We start from the raw sequence: 23,236 nt of genomic DNA on the forward strand, positions 1-23,236 counted from the left end.
AATTTATGTAAAGTACAAAACAGATAAATGGATTCCATGTTCTTAGAGATCAGGACAGTGGTCCCCCTCTGTGTGGTGAGGGAGAGGTTGGGAGGGGCTGACCGAAAGGGACAACTGGGGCTTCCCAGAGAGCTAGTGCTGTTCAATGTCCTCAGCTTGGCGCGGGTTGGATACCTGTCTCCACCTTCTCAATAGTCATCAACCCATTTGCTTATTTGCTCTTTATGCATATTATAAATCAATATAAAGTTTAAAAACTCAGTGTTCAAATTTCTTGATTTTTGAATTACTAAACGCATTTATGACCAAGGAGAGTGATCCTGTTGCTTCACACACGTATATAACAATCCCTTAAAGGAATAATTTCCTGGACTGTGGGAAAAGCAAGCCAGCACTACATTCTTGGCAAGGTTTACTCACAGTGTCTGGGTCTTGTTTGTGACAGCATTGACTCACTTCAGGTTCTGTAAATGATTTTTAAAAGAGCTTCTATTATTTCCTCTTTTGAGGGTTTATGAAATCCAGAGGATATCACCATTTACTGCTTTGCACATTCTAAGAACTTGAATGTGCTCCAGCGGAGAACATGCCTGAGTTTATAAAAACAAATCAAAAGCAGGTCACAGCATTAACATTCAGTGGGAATGCAGGGAGAATCAGATCCAAACTCTGGCAATGCTGGGACTTGAGGTTGATTTTTCCCTTTCACTTTGCTAAAGTTTCTGATGGGTGGAGCATCTAGTACTCCCTTTAATTCCTGAGCTGTGTTTCAATTTCCTTTTGAGCAAGTGCTTTCCTGCATTAACCACAATTTTTAGAGGAAGAGAACTTGACATAGTGTGAGCGCTGTCAGCTATTAAATGTACTCCTAAAAGATCCTCAAAATGAGATTTCCAGGGGAGATCGTTTGGCTTATATTGTGGACTGTTTGTATGGCTGAAGGTAAGAGTAAAAAAAAGAAGACTTTTTTCTATATTATAAAACATTTGCTAATATGCTTTTCACAGGAATTTGGTCTAGAAAATGTGATTTAATTACTGTTCTGTAGCTTCGTGAGTGAGTGGCTTTAGACATTGTTAAGTTTAAAAAATGTAAGTAGCTTATTTAAATCATGTGATTATTTATCATGATTTTATTTAATGAAAAAATTCAAAAACTGCTTTTTTTAAAGATTTTACTTATTCGTTTGAGAGAGAGAGAAACAGAGAGACAGAGAGAGGACAAGCAGGGGAAGAGGGAGAGGGAGAAGCAGACTCCCTGCTGAGCTGGAGCACCCCTCCCCAATGCCACCCCCTGGGGCTCCATCCCAGGACCTGGATCTCATGACCTAAGCCGAAGGCAGACACTTAACCATCTGAGCCACCCAGATGCCCCTCAAAAAATGTTTTAATAAACATTTTGAAGACTGTAATATATCATAATAATTTCCCTTGAAATTATCATAATTTATATTTTTTGATCAGAATTTTCACCAAAATGTTTTGTGTGAAAGTATTAAGAAGCATATGAACATGTATAGAACCAGAACAGAAATTACAGAATAGAAGCCTTCAAATCATCTGACTGAATTTATTTCAGATATAGATGTTAACTCTCTCTAAAGAAAATTGCATTTATCATTTACAAATCATATTGCCACAGCCTTAGAAGTCTTGTAGAGAAGCAAGCACTACTTGTATCATTAGAATGAAAATATCACATAAATTTGAAAAAATTGAACATGCAATGTTTGTAACATCTAAGTTATTCTAGAAGAGAAGTCTTTAGGAGTAGCAAATATGCATGTATAAGTTTTCTTTCTGGTATCAGTAAGACAATTACTAGATTTATATTAAATGTATTTCTAACCCTACTTCTCAATAAATTAAAAAGTTTCTTTGGAGGCAATGTGGTTTCTAATTCATGATAGGAAACTAGTTATGTGATAATATTTGACTGACATTTTTAAACCAAATCAGTTAGCTACGTATCATTTTAAATTTCCAAAACTTTTCACTAAGTCAACAAGTTTTGATTGAATGCTTACTTCATGTCAGCCTCTAAGCATTGAGAAATGTTGGCAAATAACATAAAATCTCTCTCCTTGAGCATCTCTCGATCTACAAAATAAAGGTAGATATCTTTTTAATTATATCCTTTAAGGTTTATTCAAATGCATTTAACTTTTTTCTGGGACAGAGCCTTTTTTCAGTTTTGCTTCTAATATGCTACTGCTTGTATTTTAGCTTGCAAACTTCATATTCAGCCACCTTTTAAACTAGGTATTCCATCATTTCCTTGCACACATAAATATTACAGTTCATATTCAAAAGTAAAATATTATTGTATTGGCAAAGAGTTCCAGAACCCTGTTAATGTTACCAATCGTAGCAAACAGCTTTTTCTTTCTTTCTTTCTTTTTTAGATTTTATTTATTTATTTGACAAACAGAGAGAGAGCAGAACCAGGGGGACCGGCAGAGGGAGAGGGAGAAGCAGACTCCCCGCTAAGCAGGGAGGCCAGTGTGGGACTCAGTCCCAGGACCCTGGGATCATGACCTGAGCCAAAGGCAGACGCTTAACCAACTGAGCCTCCTAGGTGCCCTGCAAACATCTTTTTCTTTACATAACTGTTTTTTGTCTTTTCTTTAAGAGAAATACTTTCAGTGTCTCAAAATGTACATATTTTTTGCTGAGGCTTTATGTAGATGTCATTTGTAATGTAAGGAAGATTTGTTTTATTTCTAGTTCATGTTTAAAACTCAAGAATTGAGGCCAAGTTTAATTAAACTGTTTAAGTGATTACAAAGTGGAATTTGAATTAAAATTGGGTGCTACAAAGTGTGTAATAAAAATTAAATCATAGCGATTTAAACTCCTTATGTAATTGATTCTAGCTGACTCATTTCATCTGTATTTTATATTTCATCAAAATGTGTTTAAATGTGATATCAGTTTTCTGCTGGTTGAATACTGGTTTGAATATTTTCACAATCCGCTTTATTCAACCAGGTTTGACGTTGTAGCATTTCATAAATGGCCTTTGCTCTGTTTAAAGTGAACATTCCTCAAAAAATGTGACTCACCACTAAAGAAGCATAACAGCCAATAGGAAGAATTTATTGGCCCAAGTGTCTCGGAGACCAACTAGTACCTTTTTAATGTGATAGGTTCTCTGCATTCCCATTCCATTTGTATAGAAACATGAGTTGCTTCCTTATAAAACATCGTGTTTGCAGGAGTCCCCATAGGCTGCTAAGAATCTGGTCAGATTTAGAGGAAAAACTTGAGAGTAACAGTCCCTCAAACATACCACATACTCTTTGAAATTAGCAACAGCCCAGAAATTCCTGGCTGATAAATGTGAATAAATTAAAACCTACTGAAACATGTCCAAGTACACACTATTTTGTGTGGAGAGATATATATGTTATCTAATTCTGATATATCAAAATATATATCAAAGTTAGAGAGATTCTCTTCTATCAGAAAGTGGAGGAAAAAAATGTATATATTGTTTCAAGTACAAGATGGTTTCAAATTTGAGTTAACCCTAAAATGGAAACAATAATTGATATTATAAATTATAAGAATTAATTATAAAATATATTCTTTTATGAAGATATATGTGAATGTAATACATAGTTATCTAATCCAGAAAACCTGAGGTAGTGGTTTTTAATCCAAAATTCTGTGTTTCAATTCCAATATCATAAATAAGAATTCTTCTTCTCCCTTCACCCAAACCCCACATTTTCAGAGATAGTTCTGTGGTGTTTGCCTATATGGTGTGATTTAAAGTTGTGCAATGACCCAACCACTTTCAATATCCTCTCTTCAAAAATGTTTTACGCGTCGATATCACCAGATTCAACAAACCAGAGGTTAATGTGGAATGACAAATACTCTAAATACTTTAGAAGAGTTAAAGCTAGTATTATTCACTGCAATTCGCTGTGAATTATTGTAAGCTGATAGCTCCTCTGTAGCCATTTTAGTCAGGAAAGGTAGAATGGGATGATGAGGGTGAAGAACTGGACTAAGCAAGTCTGGGACCTGCGGTATTCCTGGGGAGGGGAGATCCGATGGGGAAGCACGCCGGTGAGCCCCATAAGAAGGGTCAGAGGAGATGCCCCCGGAATGTCATGAGAGGGAGAGGTCTGCCAAAGCAAGCCTTGTTTATTTTAAGTGTAGGCATATCCGGAAAATGAACAAGCTACTCTTCTGCCTGCATGTAATGTTCACCTAGAACTGAATTATTAAGGATTGGTGAAATTATTCTTAGCTAGAAGTAAGTTCCCAAAAGTTCCCAAAAGTAAGTTCCCCACACACAATTTAGTAGAGTCTTCATTTTTGGCCTTTGATTGCTAGGGCTTGAGCCAAAGTCTAAATCGATCCACTTTTCTTTGCTCAATTCCTGATTGTTCAACAGCCTTTGCACTTTTCCTTCTTCCCAGCAAAGCCTCCCCCCTCCTCACCCCCCACACCATCCCCCCACCTGCCCGGGCCTGTGAGATTCTTGCCAACCAATCTCTCCTGTGCTCACTTCACCCATTTAACAACTTTAACTAGTTTCAGAATATGGTACGTAAAAAGAACATGAAATAATGGGGGGGAGTCTTAACATTTCAGCTTAAAATTATAAGGAAACATTATAAAAATGACTCAGAGAAATTAAAGTAATAGAACAGAAAAAAAATCACAAAAATAACAGAAGGGAAGGGGTAAAAAGATTTGACAAAGCACTCTTCTTTTGACATTTTAACTGAGAGCACCATGTTTCTCAAATCTTGTTGACCAAAAATGTAATAGAATAGTGGTTACTGAAACGTTCACTTCATAGACTTCCAAAAGTTTTTATTTTTTGAACTAAACTAAAATGATTCCTGACTTCAAAATTATAACATAAATTCAAACTTTGGATACGTGGACTAGATGTACAATGGAATTACAGGTATCAGAGTGTCTGGGGTTCATGCAGTGGAGCTTTAAGATCACGAAACATTTGTTCCCAAGTCTTACCTTTTACATTTGCTACCATCCACTATGCTCTTTCCAGAGGTTGCCTATAATCTGCAGGTATAATGGAAAGGTTCCAGGAGAGTTCCCTAGTCATCCGTTCATTTTTTTCATTCATTTCTTTGTTCATCCAATGATCATTTTTTGAGTGACTCTTAAGTGCCAGGCCCTATGACTAGCATTTTCCAAAAGGCCATTCATTTAGTGGGGAAAACAAAAGGAATGATTACTGTATTTTATTACCATATTGAATTTTATCATATAAAGCACTGCGATGGAGATAAGCAAAAGAGAGAGTATAGGATCATTTAGAGGAGGCAAGAAACCCAAATAGGAATGAGAGCCTGGAGTGGGCTAGGGTTGAGGAGTTGATTTGTAAGAGCTGGAATGAAGAGAGGGAAATAGGTCAGGGTCACGGTGGCATCTTGGAGAGGCTCTGAAGGTTCAATAGGAGTTAACCAGATAAGGATGACAGGGAGGAGGACATTTAAGACTGAGGAAGCATCAGTTGGTATACACAAGACTCTCAGTAGATTGGTAAAAATGGAGGTTTGAAATCAGCCCCACATTTCTAAATCTTCCATCAATGGCATTTCCACAAGTGCTACAGGTGAAATTGGGTATAGTGTGTGTTGTTTTTCTTCTTTTTCTTTTTTAATTCTTATCCTCAAGATTGTCGTGAGAATTATTCAGATGCTAAATCATTCCTGCTACAGAGTTTTCAAAGGTCCCCCATTAAAGTCATCCTCTGACTCAGCTCCTTTTTATAGCAACCAGTCAGTATATACTAACAACTTAGGGAGAGGAGGGCAAGATGGCGGAGGAGTGGGGGACTCTGTTTCAACCGGTCCCCTGAATTTAACTGGATATCTACCAACCCAGTCTGAACACCCACGAAATCAGCCTGACATGTAACAGTATACGTCCTGGATCTCTAGGGGGCAGAGGATCTTCAGTGGAGAAGTACAAAGGATGGAGTTGCAATTGCGGGGACAGATTATCAGAGGATAAACAGAAGGGGGAGGGGGCCATCAGAAGTTAGCCCCTGGGAAGTAATACCCCAGTGCAGAAACATCCTGCTCCTAGGGACCAGCGATAGCTTGCAGAGCGGTCGTGGTGGGACGGGAAGGGCCTGATAACAGCGCCTGAACAGAATCCAGGAGCTTAAAGGGCAAACCCTGGGACCAGGGCGGCCGCTTGTGCGGATCTGTGCCTGCGGACCTGGGGGGCTGGCCCTCAGTAGCTGCCACCCGCACCCGCCCAGACTGGGATCGCTTGTGGTTTTGGAGGCACAGGGGGCAGAGTCAAGCAGGGGCCTGGGTCAACTGCTGAGAGGATCGCTGGGGACGTGCACCTCCTGTGGGAGGCTGCAGTTTGCAGCAGAGTTTACAGAGGGGGAGACCGTGTGTTCTGTAGGGTTCAAAGAGGAGCAGACTGTGGCTTCTCTCCTCTGGGGCGGAGGTCTGGGTGCGGACATTCTCCTTTGCCCTGATCCTCCGAGAATGTGTGAAAAGGAGCCAGAGAACAAAACCTCCGGAGAACAAAAGCTCAAAAAAACAAAACGGTTTCCATGGAGCCCAGCCCCTTCATAGGGGGCAGGGCAACTCCACCCAAGCAGCACTGACTGAAAAACAACCCTGCAGGCCCCTCCCCCAGAAGACAAGCTGGAAGAACAAGAGGACAACAACCCTAGGGTCCCCATAAAACTGTAAAACCCCAACACCAGGGGGAAGTTAGTATATTAAGCTCCTGGTGTTGCCTCACGGCTTGTGTATTTTTTAGATACAACTTTTTTATTCTTTCTCGTTTTTTCTGTTTCTTCTTTTTCCTACTTATCATTTCAACTAGATGTTTAATACAACATATTCCATAACTTTTTAACTCCTACTGTTTCACACCTATACTTTTTTCTCTTCTTCTTTTTTCTATATATATAGATATAAACTTCAATGTAGTCCTTTTTTCCCCTATTCAGTTATATAATTATATATATATATATATATACACACAAACACCAGTTTCAATTTCCCTGTAACTCTGGGAAGTAGTGTTCTTTAACAAAGAGAATAAAATACACCCAGGAAGAACTGAAATACCCTACCCTGCCCACATTAAGAGATTATAACTCCCCCCTCCACCACCCCCCCCAGTTTTTTTAATTTAACTTTATAAATATTATTCGTGGGTTTTGGCTGTGTTTTCTTGGTGGTGCTTCCAATCACTCTGAATTTTCCCAGGATGCATCTTGCCTGGATTGGGGTTGATATTTTCGACTGTACATTCCCTTAACCACTCAACAGAATGTCTAGGAGGAGGAACTCCCAACAAAGAAAAGAACCAGAGACAATGGCCTCTCCCACAGACCTAATGGGTATGGATATAAGCAAGATGTTGGAAATAGACTTCAGGGTAACAGTTATGAAGAAAATAGCTAGGCTGGAGAAAACTATTAATGGCAACATAGATTCTCTAAGGGCAGAAATGAGAGCTAATCAGGCCAAACTTAAAAATGCTATCAATGAGATGCAATCTAAACTACATATTCTGACAGCTAGGGTAAACGAGGCAGAACGAAGTAGTGATCTAGAAGACAAATTGATAGGAAGGAACAGGGGGAGGCCTGGAGCAAACAGCTTAAGATCCATAAAAGCAGAATTAAAGAAACAAGTGATGCCATGAAACTTTCCAATGTCAGAATTGTTGGGATGCCTGTGGGGGTGGAGAGAGAGAGAGAGAGGACTAGAAGATATATTTGAACAAATTGTAGCTGAGAACTTCCCTAACCTGGGGAATGAAACAAGCATTCACGTCCTAGAGGCAGAGAGGACCCTTCCCAAGATCAAGGAGAACAGACCGATGCCCCGGCATGTAACAGTAATACTCGAAAATCTTAGAACCAAGGAAGCCATCTTAAGGGCGGTTAGGGGAAAGAGATTCCTTTTGTACAGAGAGAGGAATATCAGAATAACATCAGACTTGTCCACAGAGACCTGGCAAGCCAGAAAGGGCTGGCAAGACATATTCAGGGTACTAAATGAGAAGAACGTGCAGCCAAGAATACTTTATCCGGCAAGGCTGTCATTTAGAATGGATGGAGAGATGCAGAGCTTCCAGGACCGGCAGAAACTGTAAGAATATGTGACCACTAAGCTGGCCCTGCAAGAAATATTAAGGGGGTTTCCATAAAAGGAGAAAGACCCCACAAGTGATATAGAACAGAAATTTACAGAGACAATCTATAGAAACAAGGACTTCATAGGCAACATGATGACATAAAATCGTATCTTTCAATAATCACTCTCAACGTGAAGGGCCTAAATGCTCCTGTAAAACGACACAGGGTTGCAGTTTGGATAAAAAGACAGGACCCATCCATATGCTGTCTACAAGAGACTCATTTTGAACCTAAAGATACATATACTAACAATTTATTTTAAGAAGCTACCATTTTGACTTGAACAATAATTGGCATTAGGTATTAGCGATCCAAACACTACACCTTCCAAGAAACTTGATTTCAGTGATGTATTCAAGCTGTATCCTGAGAGTAACTTGTTTCAACCCTAATTATGACATACTTGTATTCTACCTGGTTTCTTATATCTATTTCCTGTTCTCCCATTTGCTTTTTATAATCCTGGAATTATCTTCATTGTCTTTACACTGTTAAAATTTCAAGAAAAAATTGCATAATTGTACTTTAAAATTTTTAAAATATAATTTTATTTCTTGAAATGCTTTAGTAATGCAATATAATCTCTGTTTTTTCTAGAGTTATTTTCTTAAAACTTCATTTCAGGACACCTGGATGGCTCAGTCAGTTAAGCAACCACCTCTTGATTTCAGCTCAAGTCATGATCTCATGGTCATGGGATCAAGCCTGCATAGGGCTCTTCAATTAGCACAGAGTCTGCTTGAGACTCTCTCCACCGTCTGCCCCTTCCCCTACTTGTGTGTCTGCTCACACGCTGGCTTGCTCTCTCTCTCTTTCAGAATAAATAAATAGGGCTCCTGGGTGGCTCAGTCAGTTAAGCGTCTGCCTTTGGCTCAGGTCATGATCCCAGAGTCCTGGGATCGAGTCCCACATCAGGCTCTCTGCTCCCAGGGAGTCTGCTTCTCCTTCTGCCGTTCCCCCTGCTTGTGATCTCTCTCTCTCTCTCTCAAGCCCTCTCTCTCTCTCTCAAAAAAAACAAATAAAATCTTAAAAAATAATAATAAATAAAATCTTAAAAAATAAAATAAAAACTTAATTGCAAGACATATTCAGAGTACTATATGAGAAGAACATGCATCTAAGAATACTTTATCCAGAATGGATGGAGAGATAAAGAGCTTCCAGGACCAGCAGAAACTGAAAGAATATGTGACCACTAAGCTGGCCCTGCAAGAAATATTAAGGGGTAAAAGGAGAAAGACCCCAAGAGTGATATAGAACAGAAATTTACAGAGACAGTCTATAGAAATAAGAACTTCTTTTTTGAGAATGTGGTTTAACTGAACTTGAACACTTTTTTGTCAATTCAGACAAACAAAAGTCATGTTGTAAGATTCGCCTAAATCCTGTTAGAACACAAGATAGTGAATCATTTAAATATTTGGTTATGACATGAGCTGATAATGCTCAGCATATTGAAGATTAGAACCAAAGTAGACAGGAGGTGAATTTGAGGTTAGAGGATCTGAGTACTGATGAAAATCACTCCATTCTGTGAAACAGGACGGAGATGGTCATTATTCTCAGGGAGTTTACATTTTGATGGCAGGATAGATGAAATCTTAGTAAACATACAAATAATTATGAATCGTGAACTGTGTTGGGAAGGAAGTAAAGTAGGGACTGAGGGAAAATAACAGAGATGGGGTAGTGTGGTACAGAGCCTTTAGCTGGGCTGGTCTTACGTGGGTCACTTTGAGGAAATAATATTTGAGCAGAGCCTGAAAGATGAGACAAAGGCAACCACCAAAATCTCTGGTGCAAGTGTTCCAGGAGAGAAAACCACCAAAAGACCTAAAGGAAAAAAATACATTTGAGATGCTCAACAAAATATGAACAAACCAGGGTGGTTTTGGCACAATGAGTACGTGGTAGAGGAGACAAGATGATTATCAGCGAGAATGGCAAGAGCCAGATAGGAGTTCCAAGGGCAAGGTAAGGAGTTTGGAATGTCTTACAAGTTAAAGGGAAAGTCACCGAAGAAGTTTAAACACAGGAGTGGCATGACCAATTTTGCAAAAACTCCTGTGTAGCCCTGTGGAGGATGGAGTCTCAGAGACTAGTTAGCAGGCTGTTTCATCGTCAAGGTGGCAAATGATAATCAAAACTAAGATTTTGGAGATGGCAGTAGAAAGATGCACAAATGGAGTAGGGGGGTGATACCATTTTCTTATAGTCAACAGATGCTGTTTAAAGTTCATGGAAAAAGTACCAGAATCTTAAGAATTACTTGAAGTAAGAAGGGTAATCGATATGAGAACTCTTATTCTATAGTAAACATATATACATTAAATATTGTGAGAAGGTGGTAGGAAGATGATGTCAAAGAGATAGATCCTTGTCTTTTGTATCTGGTTGTTAAAAGGAATTAAATAAATTTGAAAAATCAAGAATTAATGGTATAAATGTATTACCTTGAAATATAACCTAAAAGAAATGCATTTGCCTCAGGCTAGCTAATGGACTGAACGTGTGTGTGTGTATGTGTGTGTCTATTGATTACTTTAATGTTTTGTGGATGGATTACTCCTTCAGTAGATTCATTACTTTTTAAAAAATAATTTAGGGGCACCTGGGAGGCACAGCTGGTTAAGCTTCTTAGTCTTGGTTTTGGCTCAGATCATGATCTCAGGGTCTTGAGATCAAGCCCTGTGTGGGATTCAGAGCTTAGTGCAGAGTCAGTTTAAAACTCTCTCTTCCTCTGCCCCTCCCCCTCCCCAGCTCTCCCCTGCAAGGTTGTGGTTCCTGTGCTCTTTCTCTCAAATAAATAAATCCTTTAAAAAATAATAATAATTTAAATTGAGTAAATTAATTGATAAACTTTATTACTCTTCCCTTGCATTAACTTAAGAGGATAGGAACTAATTCTATCAAAATGTTAATACACTAGTGAAGAACAGTTCTGTATTCACAATATGGCATCTATGTTTGAAATTTTTTTTTGCTTTTCTTTTTTTTATTATGTTATGTTAATCACCATACATCACATCATTAGTTTTTGATGTAGTGTTCCATGATTCATTGTTTGCATATAACACCCAGTGCTCATGCAGTACGTGCCCTTCTTAATACCCATCACCAGGCTAACCCATCCCCCCACCCCCCTCCCCTCTAGAACTCTCAGTTTGTTTCTCAGAGCCCATAGTTTCTCATGGTTGAAATTTAACTAATTTATTTTTCCGGTAATCTGAATGCCATGAAGTGGATCTGAATTTCTAAACTGAAAAACACACATATTAGCCTGTAATTAAGCATAAAATTTTCATATGAAAACATGAACACTAACTTTAAAAACTAACAACTACAAAAAAAATCTGGTTTTTGGGGGGGCCAAAATGCAGGGAGATGGGGTTTGTGTTGTTTTATGATAGGGCATCAGCCCCATCTAGTGGAGAAAAAGTATGTTTACTTAAACTCTAAAAATCAAAACTATACAGTGGAATCATTTATTAAAAGTTCCCTAACATAAATGTGCTAAAAATTTGCTAAAACTTCAAAGAAAAATTACTGCATATGAAATACCACACAGGTATTATATACCACACAAAAACATAGTTTTATATGGAGCTTCTAAGAAATGTAAAACGTTTTCATGATGGGTATGTTCCATGATGGGATTCAGCTCAGTTGATTATTCGCCGCTTGCCTTTTAAAAAGAAATTCTAGAATGGAATGTTAAACCATTGTCATAAAACCAAGTAAAGAAAAGAGTTTAGCAATGAAAGTAAAACTAATAAATATGTATGGTGATAAGTATCTTTGAGCTTGTCGTTTTTATTTTTTTTATTTAAATTCAATTAGCCAACATATAGTACATCATCAGTTTCAGATGTAGTGTTCAATGATTCATCAGTTGCGTATAACACCCAGTGCTCATCACATCACGTGCTCTCCTTAATGCACATCACCCTGTTGCCCCATCCCCCCACCGACGTCCCGTTCCGCAACCTTCAGTTTGTTTCCCAGAGTCTCTCATGGTTTGTCTCCCTCTCTGATTCCTTCCCAGTTTTCCCTCCCTTCCCCTATGATCCTCTGCATTATTTCTTATATTCCACATATGAGTGAAACCATATGATAATTGTCTTTCTCTGATTGACATTTCTCTTAGTGTAATACGCTCCAGTTCCATCCAGGTCTATGTAAATGGTAGGTATTCATCCTTTCTGATGGTTGGGTAATATTCCATTGTTTATGTGAACCACATCTTCTTTATCCATTCATCCAGGACATCTTGGCTCTTGGCTCCTTCCACAGTTTGGCTATTGTGGACATTGTTGCTATGAACATTGGGGTGCATGTGCCCCTTCGTTTCACCTCATCTGTATTTTGGGGGTAAATGCCCAGTAGTGCAATTGCTGGGTCGTAAGGTAGTTCTATTTTTAACTATATACACACACATATATGCCACTTTTCTTTATGCATTCATCTGTCCATGGATATTTGGGCTTTTTCCATAATTTGGCTACTGTTGATAATGCTGCTATAAATATTGGGGTGCATATGTCCCCTCAAATCAGTATTTTTGTATCCTTTGGGTAAATACCTAGTAGTGCAATGCTGGATTGTAAGGTAGTTTTATTTTTAACTTTTTGAGGAAACTCCATACTGTTTTCCACAGTGGCTGCACCAGTTTGCATTCCCACCAATAGTGCAGGAGGGTTCCCCTTTCTTCCCATCTTCACCAACACCTGTTGTTTTCCATGTTGTTAATTTTAGCCATTCTGACAGGTTTTAGGTGATATCTCCTTGTAGTTTTGATTTGTATTTCCCTGATGATGAGTGATGTTGAACATCTTTTTAGGTGTCTGGTAGCCATCTATACATCTTCTAAGGAAAAATGTCTATTCATGTCTTCTGCCCATTTCTTAACTAGATTGTTCGTTTTTTGGGTGTTGAGTTGGTAAGTTCTTTATATATTTTGGATGCTAACTCTTTATCAGATATGTTATTTGCAAATATCTTTTCCCATTCTGAAGGTTGCCTTTTAGTTCTGTTGATTGTTTCCTTCAATGTGCAGAAGCTTTTTATCTTGATGAAGTCCCAATAGTTCATTTTTTCTTTTGTTTCCCTTGCCTCCAGAGATGTGTCTAGTAAGAAGTTCCTAGGTCAAAGAGGTCAAAGAGGTTGCTGCCTGTGTTCTCCTCTAGGATTTTGGTGGTTTCCTGTCTCACATTTAGGTCTTTCATCCATTTTGAATTTATTTTTGTGTATGGTGTAAGAAAGTGGTCCAGTTTTATTCTTTTGCATGTGGCTGTCCAGTTTTCCAAACACCATTTGTTGAAGAGACTTTTTTCCATTGGATATTCTTTCCTGCTTTGTCAAAGATTGGTTGGCCATATAGTTGTGGGTCCATTTCTGGGTTTTCTATTTTGTTCCATTGATTGATCTATGTATCTGTTTTTGTAAGAGTACTAAACTGTATGGATGACTACAGGTTTGTAATATAGCTTGAAGTCCAGAATCATGATGCCTCTGGCTTTGCTTTTCTTTTTCAATATTCCTTTGGCTATTTGGGGTCTTTTGTAGTTTTATACAAATTTTAGAATAGTTTGTTCTAGCTCTGTGAAAAATGCTGGTGGTATTCTGATAGGGATTACATTACGTGTGTAGATTGCTTTGGGTAGTATAGACATCTTAACAATATTTGTTTTTCCGATCTATGAGCATGGAATGTTTTCTCATTTCTTTGTGTCATCTTCAGTTTCTTTCATCAGCATTCTGTAGCTTTCAGCGTACAGATCTTTTACCTCTTTGGTTAGGTTTATTCTTAGGTATCAGATGGGTTTTGGTGCAGTTATAGACGGAACTGATTCTTTGATTTCTCCTTCTGCTACTTCCTTATTGGTGTATAGAAATGCAACAGATTTCTGTATGTTGATTTTGAATCCTGCAACTTTACTGAATCGGGAATCAGTTCTAGCAATTTTTTAGTGGAGTGTTAAGGGTTTTCTACATAGAGTATCATGTCATCAGCAAATAGTGAAAGTTGACTTCTTCCTTCCCAATTTGGATGCCTTTTATTATTTTTTGTTGTCTGATTGCTGAGGCTAGGACTTCTAGTACTATGTTGAATAACAATGGTGAGAGTGGACATCCCTGTCTTGTTCCTGGTGGTAGAGGAAAAGCTCTCAGTTTTTCCCCATTGAGAATTATAATAGCTGTTGGTGTTTTGTGTACGGCCTTTATGATATTGAGATATGTTCCCTCTATCCCTACTTTGTTGAGGGTTTTTATCAAGAATGGCTACTGTACTTTGTCAAATGCTTATTCTGCATCATTTGAGAGGATCATATGGTTCTTATTTCTTTTATCAATGTGGTGTATCATGTTGATTGGTTTACAAATATTGAACCATCCTTGTAGCCCAGGAATAAATCCCACTTGATCATGGTGAATGATTCCTTTTTTTAATTTAAATTCAATTAATTAGCATATTGTGTATTGTTAATTTCAGAGGTAGAGTTTAGTGATACATCAGTTGCATATAACACCCAGTGCTTATTACATCAAGTGCCCTCCTTCCTGCCCATCACCTAGTTACCCCATCCCCCCACTTCCCTCTGCTCCAGCAACCCTCAGTTTGTTTCCTAGTGTTAAGAGGCTCTTATAGTTTGTCTCTCTCTCTGATTTTGTCTTATTTTATTTTCCCTCCCTTTCCCTATTATCCTCTGTTTTGTTTCTTAAATTCCACATATGAGTGAAATTATATGATAATTGTCTTTCTCTGATTGACTTATTTCACTTAGCATAATACCCTCTAGTTCCATCCAGGTTGTTGCAAATGGTAAGATTTCTTTCTTTTTTTGATGGCTGTGTAATATTCCATTGTAAATATATACCACATGTTCTTTATCCATTCATCTGTTGATGAACATCTGGGCTTTCTCCATATTTTGGCTATGGTGGACATTGCTGCTATAAACATTGGGCAGGTGAATGATTCTTTTAATGTACTGTTGGATTCGATTTGCTAATATCTTGTTGAGAATTTTACATCCATGTTCATCAGGGATATTGGCCTATAATTCTCTTTTTTAGTGACATCTTTGGTTTAGGAATCAAGGTAATGCTGGCCTCATAGAATGAGTTTGGAAATCTTCCTTCCATTTCTATTTTTTGGAACTGTTTGAGAAGAATAAGTATTAATTCTTCTTTAAATGTCTGGTAGAATTCCCCTAGGAAGCCATCTGGCCCTGGACTTTTGTTTGTTGGGATTTTTTGATTTCTGATTTCTTGGCTATTTATCAATCTGTTCAAGTTTTCTATTTCTTCCCGTTTCAGTTTTGGCAGTTTATATGTTCCTAGAAAATTATCCATTTCTTCCAGATTGCCCAATTTGTTGGCATATAATTTTTCTTTTTTCTTTTTTTTTAAAGATTTTATTTATTTATTTGAGAAAGCAAGAATGAGAGAAAGAGAGAGAGCACATGAGAGGGGGGAAGGTCAGAGGGAGAAGCAGACTCCCTGCTGAGCAGGGAGCTCGATGCAGGACTCGATCCCGGGACTCCAGGATCATGACCTGAGCCGAAGGCAGTCGCTTAACCAACTGAGCCACCCAGGTGCCCTGTTGGCATATAATTTTTCATAATATTCTGTTACAATTGTTTGTATTTGTGTGATGTTTTTGATCTCTCCTCTCTCATTTGGTTTTTTTTTTTTAATTTAGTTCCTCTCTCTTTTCTTTTTGAACATCTTGCTAGAGGTTTATCAATTTTATTAATTATTTCAAAGATCCCACTCTTGGTTTCATTCATCTGTTCCGCTGGTTCTCGTTGCTGTCGTTGTTTCCATATCATTTATTTTTATTCTAATCTTTATTATTTACTTTCTTTTGCTGGCTTTAGGCTTTAGTCACTTACTGTTCTTTTTCTAGCTTCCTCAGGTGTAAGAGGTTACATTGTGTATTTGAGATTTTTCTTGTTTCTTGAGGTAAGGCCTGTGCTGCTATAGACTTCCCTCTTAGGACAGCCTTTGCTGCATCCCAAAGGTTTTGGACAATCATGTTTCTGTTATCATTTGTTTCCATGTATTTTTTAATTTCTACTTTAATTTCCTGGTTGACCCATTAATTCTTTAATAGGATTCTTTAACCTCCATGTATTTGTGGTCTTTCCAATTTTTTTCTTTTGGTTTACTTCAAGTTTCATAACGTTGTGGTCAGAAAATATGCATGGTCTGATCTCAATCTTTTTTTACTTGTTAAGACCTGATTTGTGACCACATCAAAAAAAAAAAAAAAAAAAAGACCTGATTTGTGACCTAGTATGTGATCTATTCTGGAGAATGCTCCATGTGCATTTGAAAAGAATGTGTATTCTGGTGCTTTAGGATGAAATGTTCTGAATATATCTGTAAAGTCCATCTGGTTCAGTGTGTCATTCAAAGCCATTGTTTCCTTGTTGATTTTCTGCCTAGATTATCTGTCCATTGGTGTAACTGGGGTGTTAAAGTCCTTTACTATTGTTGTATTATTATCAATGGGTTCCTTTACATTTGTTATTAATTGTTTTATATATTTGACTTCTCCCAAGTTGGGGGCATAAATATTTACTATCGTTAGATCTTCTTTATTATGATATAATGCCCTTCTTCATCTCTTGTTCTAGTCTTTGGTTTAAAATCTAATTTTTCTGGGGGTGACTGGGTGGCACAGTCAGGCATCCAATTCTTGATTTTTGGCTTAGGTTGTGATCTTGGGGTCATGGGATTGAGCCTGTGTCAGGCTCCCTGCTCAGCATGGTGTCTACTTGGGTTTTTCTCTACCTCTCCCTTTGCTCCTCCCCCCAGCACTCACTCTTTTTCTCTCTCTCTAAAAAAATAATAAATAAATCCTTAAAATCTAATTTGTCTGATATAAGTATGGCTATTCCAGCTTTCTTTTGACATCCATTAGCTTGATAAATCGTTCTCCATCCCTTCACTTTCAGTCTGCAGGTATCTTTAGGTCTAAAATGAGTCTCTTGTAGGCAGAATATAAATGGGTCTTGTTTTTTTATCCATTCTTATACCCTATGTCTTTGGATTGGAGCACTGGGTCCATTTACATTCAGAGTGATTATTGACGGATATGAACTTAGTGTCATTTTATTACTTGTTTTGTCGTTGTTTCTGGAGATTTTCTCTGTTCCTTTCTAGTCTTAGTCATCTTTGGTCTATCTTTCCCACTCAAAGAGTCCCCTTTAATGTTTCTTGCAAGGCTGGTTTAGGGGTCCCAACTCCTTTTGCTTTTGTCTGGAAACTGTCTCTCCTTCTATCCTGAATGATAGCCTCGCTGGATAGAGAATTCTTGGCTGCAGATTTTTCCCATTCAGCATGTTGAGTATATCATGCCACTTTCTTCTGGACTGCCAAGTTTCTGTGGCGAGATCTGCTGCTATCCTTGTTTGTCTTCCCTTGTCAGTTAGGGACTTCTTTTTTTTTTTTTAAGATTTTATTTATTTATTTGAGAGAAAGAATGAGAGATAGAGCACATGATGGGGGGGTCAGAGGGAGAAGCAGACTCCCTGCCAAGCAGGGAGCCCGATGCGAGACCTGATCCCGAGACTCCAGGATCATGACCTGGGCCGAAGGCAGCCGCCCAACCAACTGAGCCACCCAGGTGCCCATTGTCAGTTAGGGACTTCTTTTGTCTTGCTGCTTTTTGGATTTTCCTAACACACAGAAGACAGAAACTTAGACAAAATGCCAAGACCAAGGAATTCATCCCAAAAGAGAGAACAAGAAAAGGTCACAGGGGAGGGAAATGGTGCCAACCTTCTCCCTTGTCCCTGGAAAGGAGAGTTCGTGCCCACTGCTGTCTGGGAAGCCCTCGCAAAAGAGGGAAAAATCTCCCCTCATGTGTCCCAGATATCCCTCAGATCCCTGCCTTCACCCTGACTGTGTCTGGGCCATCGGCCTGCCCAGCAGCACGGTGCACCTGTTTTCCATCCCAGGCAAGCCAGCTGAGTTTTAGAACTCAAAACTTTAGGGATCTGGCATGGTGCAGACCTGTGTTTATCCTCTGCAGGAGGGTCTCCCCATGCTGGGACTGACACAGGTTTGTCCCAGTAGGGCAGTCACACCAAAGCGCTAGGGCATGGAGTTTGGAGCAAAGTGCATCAAAGAATGGGTGTTTGGGTTAGCCACCCTCAGCAGGTGTCTCTGGTAATGGTGCCTGTCAGCTCTTTTCTTCCCCCTCTGGGCAATGCCACCTCTCCCAGATGTGCATCAAGAAGAGGGAACTGTCTCTCCCAGGACATCCCAGGGGATCCTCAGATTACATCTTCTGTCCCCAGGCTATCTGCCCTCCTTCTCCACAGCAACACTGCAGCGCCCTCAGGGCTCCATACTGATCATGCCGCAAACTTCTAAAACTCTAGTCTTTGAGCCCACTGGTTGTAAAAACTCACAAAAATCAGCCCTTCTCATTTTCCCAGTCAATGCCTTTGGGGAAGTGTTTCCTTGTGCAATCCCCTGTGCGTTCCTCTCTCTCTCTTTCTCTCATTCCCTCTCTCTTTCTCTTGCCTCTCTCCATGACCAGGGCTCCCCTCCACAGCACCTGTGACCCATTTCTCCCCTAAATCATGTCTCCACACCTCCTACCTTCCATGATGTGACCCCTTCTCTCCCTCTAGTTGTGCAGTTTGTTCTATCAGTCCTCAGATCGATTTTGTGGGTGTTCAGAATGACTTGATATTTATCTAGCTGTGTTTAAGGGATGAGGCAAGCCTAGGGTCCTCCTACCACCCTCCCTTCTTAGCTCCTCCTGTAGTCGTTCTAATATCAAGGGTATTTATACCTAAATTAAGCAGCAGGCAGTATTAAAAATATTAGCAATTATAATCAGTAGGCATGAGCTTCATAGTAACATACTGTGATCTCTTTATATGTCATTTAGTTACTTTTTTGCAAAATAAGCATCATACTCTATATGCAGATTCTGTTACTTTAATACATTTATCGTGAGATATAATATGTAAGAGTAAAATATGAATGTACTGTATTACAAATATAATAAATCACCCATGTCAACAAGTAAAACATTCCCAGCATCCCAGAAAATCCCAGTGGGTTTCTTATGTCAATACCCCTACCTTTCCTCTAGAAGAAAACGTTACCTTGATATTTCTGGTAATTACAGTTTTGCTCTTCCTTAATAGGTTCACAGCCTATGTACACATCCTTAATATCTATGTTTGTTCTTGAATTTTATATAGCTGAAATCATCCTATAATATCAATGTACCTTTGTGTCTTTTTACTTCGAGTGATTATTATTTTATCTTTTCATGTCATTTTGTAGCGTTGGTGTACTATTCCATTGCACGAATATACCATAAATTTTTATCCATTCAACTATTAATGGATATTGAAGTTTTTTCCATTTTTGGCTATTAAAAAATCCTATGCTATATTTATTACCACACATGAAACCAGGTTCACATGCCTGTTAGTTTCTCAGTGACCTATTTCTTGGAGTAAAACTCCTAAGTAATAAGTAATGCATATTTTCAACTTTACTACAAGTTGCTAAAATCTTTACTACTGTGATGGTTCCCATTTTCCTTTGCACCAGCAGTTCCTAATGCTCCACATTATTTCCAAGAGTCACATGCTCTTCCAAATGAACCACCCAGGTGCCCCAGGACTCTTAAGGTTTTTAAAATATGACAATAGTAAGATCCTGCCTCCTGAATCATTGCTGCTTCTACCCACTAAGGAGAAGAGCTGAAAATTTCTCCAGAGCCAGATACCTTCCTGCACTACCTGAGGTGACAGTGCAGGGCTTTTATGGACAGGGCTCCCAGATGTAAAGTTTAGGAATTCTGCTTCAGTATCATCCCACAAATTTTGATATATAGCATATTTTCATTATTGTTTAGTTCAAGTTGTATTCTAATATGTATTGTGATTTCTTCTTAACCCATGAGTGATTTAGAAGTGTTACTTAACTTCAAAACTTTTGAGATTTTTCCAGTTATTTTTTCTTAACAATGTCTAGCGGTCAAGGTGTGTACTTACAGTGATTTTCAATCTTTTGAAATTTGTTGAGCCTTGCTTATAGTCTATTTTGGTGAATGTTCCGTGGGTACTTGGAATGAATCTGTAGCTTCAGCTGCTGAAGGTTGCATTCTATGACAATAAAAAAGGTCAATTTTGTTAATAATGTTCATATATTTGGGGTGCCTGGGTGGCTTAGTTGGTTAAGCATTTGACTCTTGATTTCAGCTCAGGTCATGATCTCAGGGTGATGAGATCGAGCTCCATGTTGGGTTCCATGCTGAGTGTGAAGCTTGCTTAAGATTCTTGCTTAGGATTCTTTCTCCCTCTCTCCTCCTCCCTCCCCTCGCTATCCCTCTCTCTCGCTCTCTCTCTCTTAAAAAAAAACAATGTTCATATATTCCATATCCTTATTTTCTATCTGCTTTTCTATCAAATACTTGGAGAAGTGTATTTAAATCTCAAGCTATGAGGATGGACTTGTCTACTTCTTTACTTCTGTTATATCTTGAGGACATATTATTAGGTTTATGTACAGTGGTATGCTGGCAAATGTATAACAATCAACTATTTTAAAAAAGGAAAAGAGGGTGCCTGGGTGGCTCAGTTGGTTGGGCGGCTGCCTTCGGCTCAGGTCATGATCCTGGGGTCCCGGGATCGAGTCCCGCATCGGGCTCCCTGCTCAGCAGGGAGTCTGCTTCTCCCTCTGACCTTCCTCCATCTCATGCTCTCTCTCTACCATTCTCTCTCTCAATAAATAAATAAAAATCTTTAAAAAAAATAAAATAAAAAAATAAAAAAGGAAAAGAAAGAGTCTTGATTTGTAGAATTTGCCAATACCCATGGTGTAAATACTCATGATATGGTCAATTTTAAGTTACCAATGTGACACCACTGAATACTGTATTGGGAAGAGATGTTTATAATTATCTCCTGTGAGTTGGTATGAGCGAACTCCAGCAGTCATTCTAAATGTTCATGCACATTTAGAATTATTACATCTTTCTGTTCAAGTAGTTCTTTTATTATTGTGAAATAGCCCTCTTTTATCTAGCAATACTTTCTGCCTTAAATTATTCTTTGCCTGATATTAATATATTAACCTTATCTTTTTCGGCTAATATTTTCATAGTGTATTAGTTTCATCATTTACTTTCAACCTATCTGCCCCATTTTTTAAAGATTTATTTATTTATTTGAGAGAGAGAGCCCAGGCGGGGGAAGGAGCAGAGGGAGAGAATACCTAAGCAGACTCCTGCTGAGCAGGGAGCCCAGCAGAGAGCTCGATCCCAGGACCCATGAGATCAGGTCCTGAGCTGAATCCAAGAGTCAGACCCTTAACTGACTGAGCCACCCAGGCACCCGGGTCCCATTTTATCAAAAAGTAATTCAGCATATACTTCAGTTTTATTTTCTGTTTTTCTCCAATCAGTGTTTAGACTTTAATTGGAATGGCGAATCCGTTTACATTTATTGTAATTACTGACACAGTTAGGCTCAAGTCTAACATATCGCTATTTAATTTTTGTGTCGTGTCTTCTTTGTTCTTCTATTCCTCCTTTCCTGCCTTTTTAAAATATTAATCAAATATTGTTTACTACCTCACTATCTCATTTCTTTAGTTATATATCTTTTAATATTAATGTTTTACAATAAGCATACTCAAATTATTACAATCTACCCTTAATCAGTACTTTCACTACATTCTAACCTGTGTAAACATTAAAACAGTTTAACTTCATTTGTTATCTCTTGACATTTTTGTTATAATTTTTTGTATTAGACTCCTGAATTTTTTGCAAGCACTATGAAGACATTGTTGTCAATTTTAAGTAAATGGAGTTTTTAAAATTCTGTTAAAATATATATAGCACATTGTTTATTATTTTTCAGTAGTCTTTTTATTAACCCATATATTTATTTTCTTCAGGTCTGCTCATTTAATATTACCCTTTTTTGTTTATATACGGTATCATTTTCGTTCAGCGTAAAGAGCTTTAGTGGGTTTTTTGTAGTGTCAGTCCGCTATTGTTGAATTCTCTCTGCTTTTGGTTTGTTTCAGAATGTGTTTCTATTCTCCTTCATTTTGCAGTATGTTTTCCCTGGATCAGAGTTCTCTGTTGCCACTTATTTTTCAGCACTTTAGAAATGCCAACACATTCTCTTCATGCCTCAGTTGTTACTATTACAGACACATGTGTCATTTTTATTGTTCTCCTAAAAGAAATATGTGTTCTTTTCTCTGTCTGCTTTTAAGATTTGCCTTTATCTTAGGTTTTTAGCAAAACCTCGGTATGGTTTTCTTTGTATTTACCCTCTTGGGGTTTTTTTCCTTATCTTTTGAATTTGAGAGTTGATTTTTTTTATCAATTTTTGAAAGCTTTCAACTATTCTTTCTTCAAATACTTCTGTCTTTTCTCTCCTCTAGTTTTGGAACTATCACTTGACTCTGCTCCATATATTTCCTGTACTCTATTTTATTTGTTGTTGGCGTTTTCTACACTTTTATCTTTCTGTATTCATTTTGAATATTTCCAAATCAATCCTCAGATTTAATACGTTTGTGTTCTGTTATGTCCATTTGGCTCTTAAATAAATGTAATGATAAAGTTTATATTATTTAATTCCCATTGACAAGTGTTTGCTCTTTCTTGATCTAATCAAGAAGTGAACTCGGATGGGTCTGGGTTGTACTTCTATTTTGAGTTAGTCCATTTCTGGTTTCAAAAGTCTTAAGGTAAAGACCTTCTTGGCTTTTTATCAAGAACCTGGTTGGTCTCTTCTTCTTCAATCCCAGAACACTCTTAGAGATTTATCCTGCTTTTCTGGTGTTTTGACCTCTGCTCTTAAATCTCACCCTAAGTGACTTTCAAAGGTGGCCCCTGTCTTGATGGGGATACAGTTGTGTATTTGAAATGAGATCCTTATTGGGACTTTTTCTAAGAGACTATAAGAATGTCCACTCCACTCTTAAGACACTACTTAGGCTCCAGGAGAGCACCCTTATTCTTCAGGGTTTCAGAATTTTTCATGTTAGACATATCTCT

At 38.2% G+C, this 23,236-nt stretch overlaps 1 protein-coding gene across 4 annotated transcripts in view; it reads left to right on the forward strand.

The window, feature by feature from the left end:
• The first annotated feature begins 793 nt into the window (after positions 1-793).
• Positions 794-23,236, forward strand: part of LOC114210430 (complement factor H-like) — a 64,715-nt gene continuing 42,272 nt past the window's right edge. For 3 of the 4 annotated variants that reach the window (XM_088017000.1, XM_088017001.1, XM_088017002.1), the window contains exon 1: positions 795-942. In XM_088017000.1, coding sequence (XP_087873126.1) covers positions 885-942 — 58 coding nt within the window. In that variant the 5' untranslated portion in view covers positions 795-884. Of the gene's footprint in view, positions 943-23,236 lie in introns of all 4 variants that reach the window. The other variant, XM_088017003.1, reaches the window with a different exon arrangement.

Source organism: Eumetopias jubatus, unplaced genomic scaffold (genome assembly GCF_037043125.1).
Source record: "Eumetopias jubatus isolate StellerSeaLion01/CBP00866 unplaced genomic scaffold, mEumJub1_p1.0 scaffold_12, whole genome shotgun sequence".
Lineage (NCBI taxonomy): Eukaryota > Metazoa > Chordata > Mammalia > Carnivora > Otariidae > Eumetopias > Eumetopias jubatus.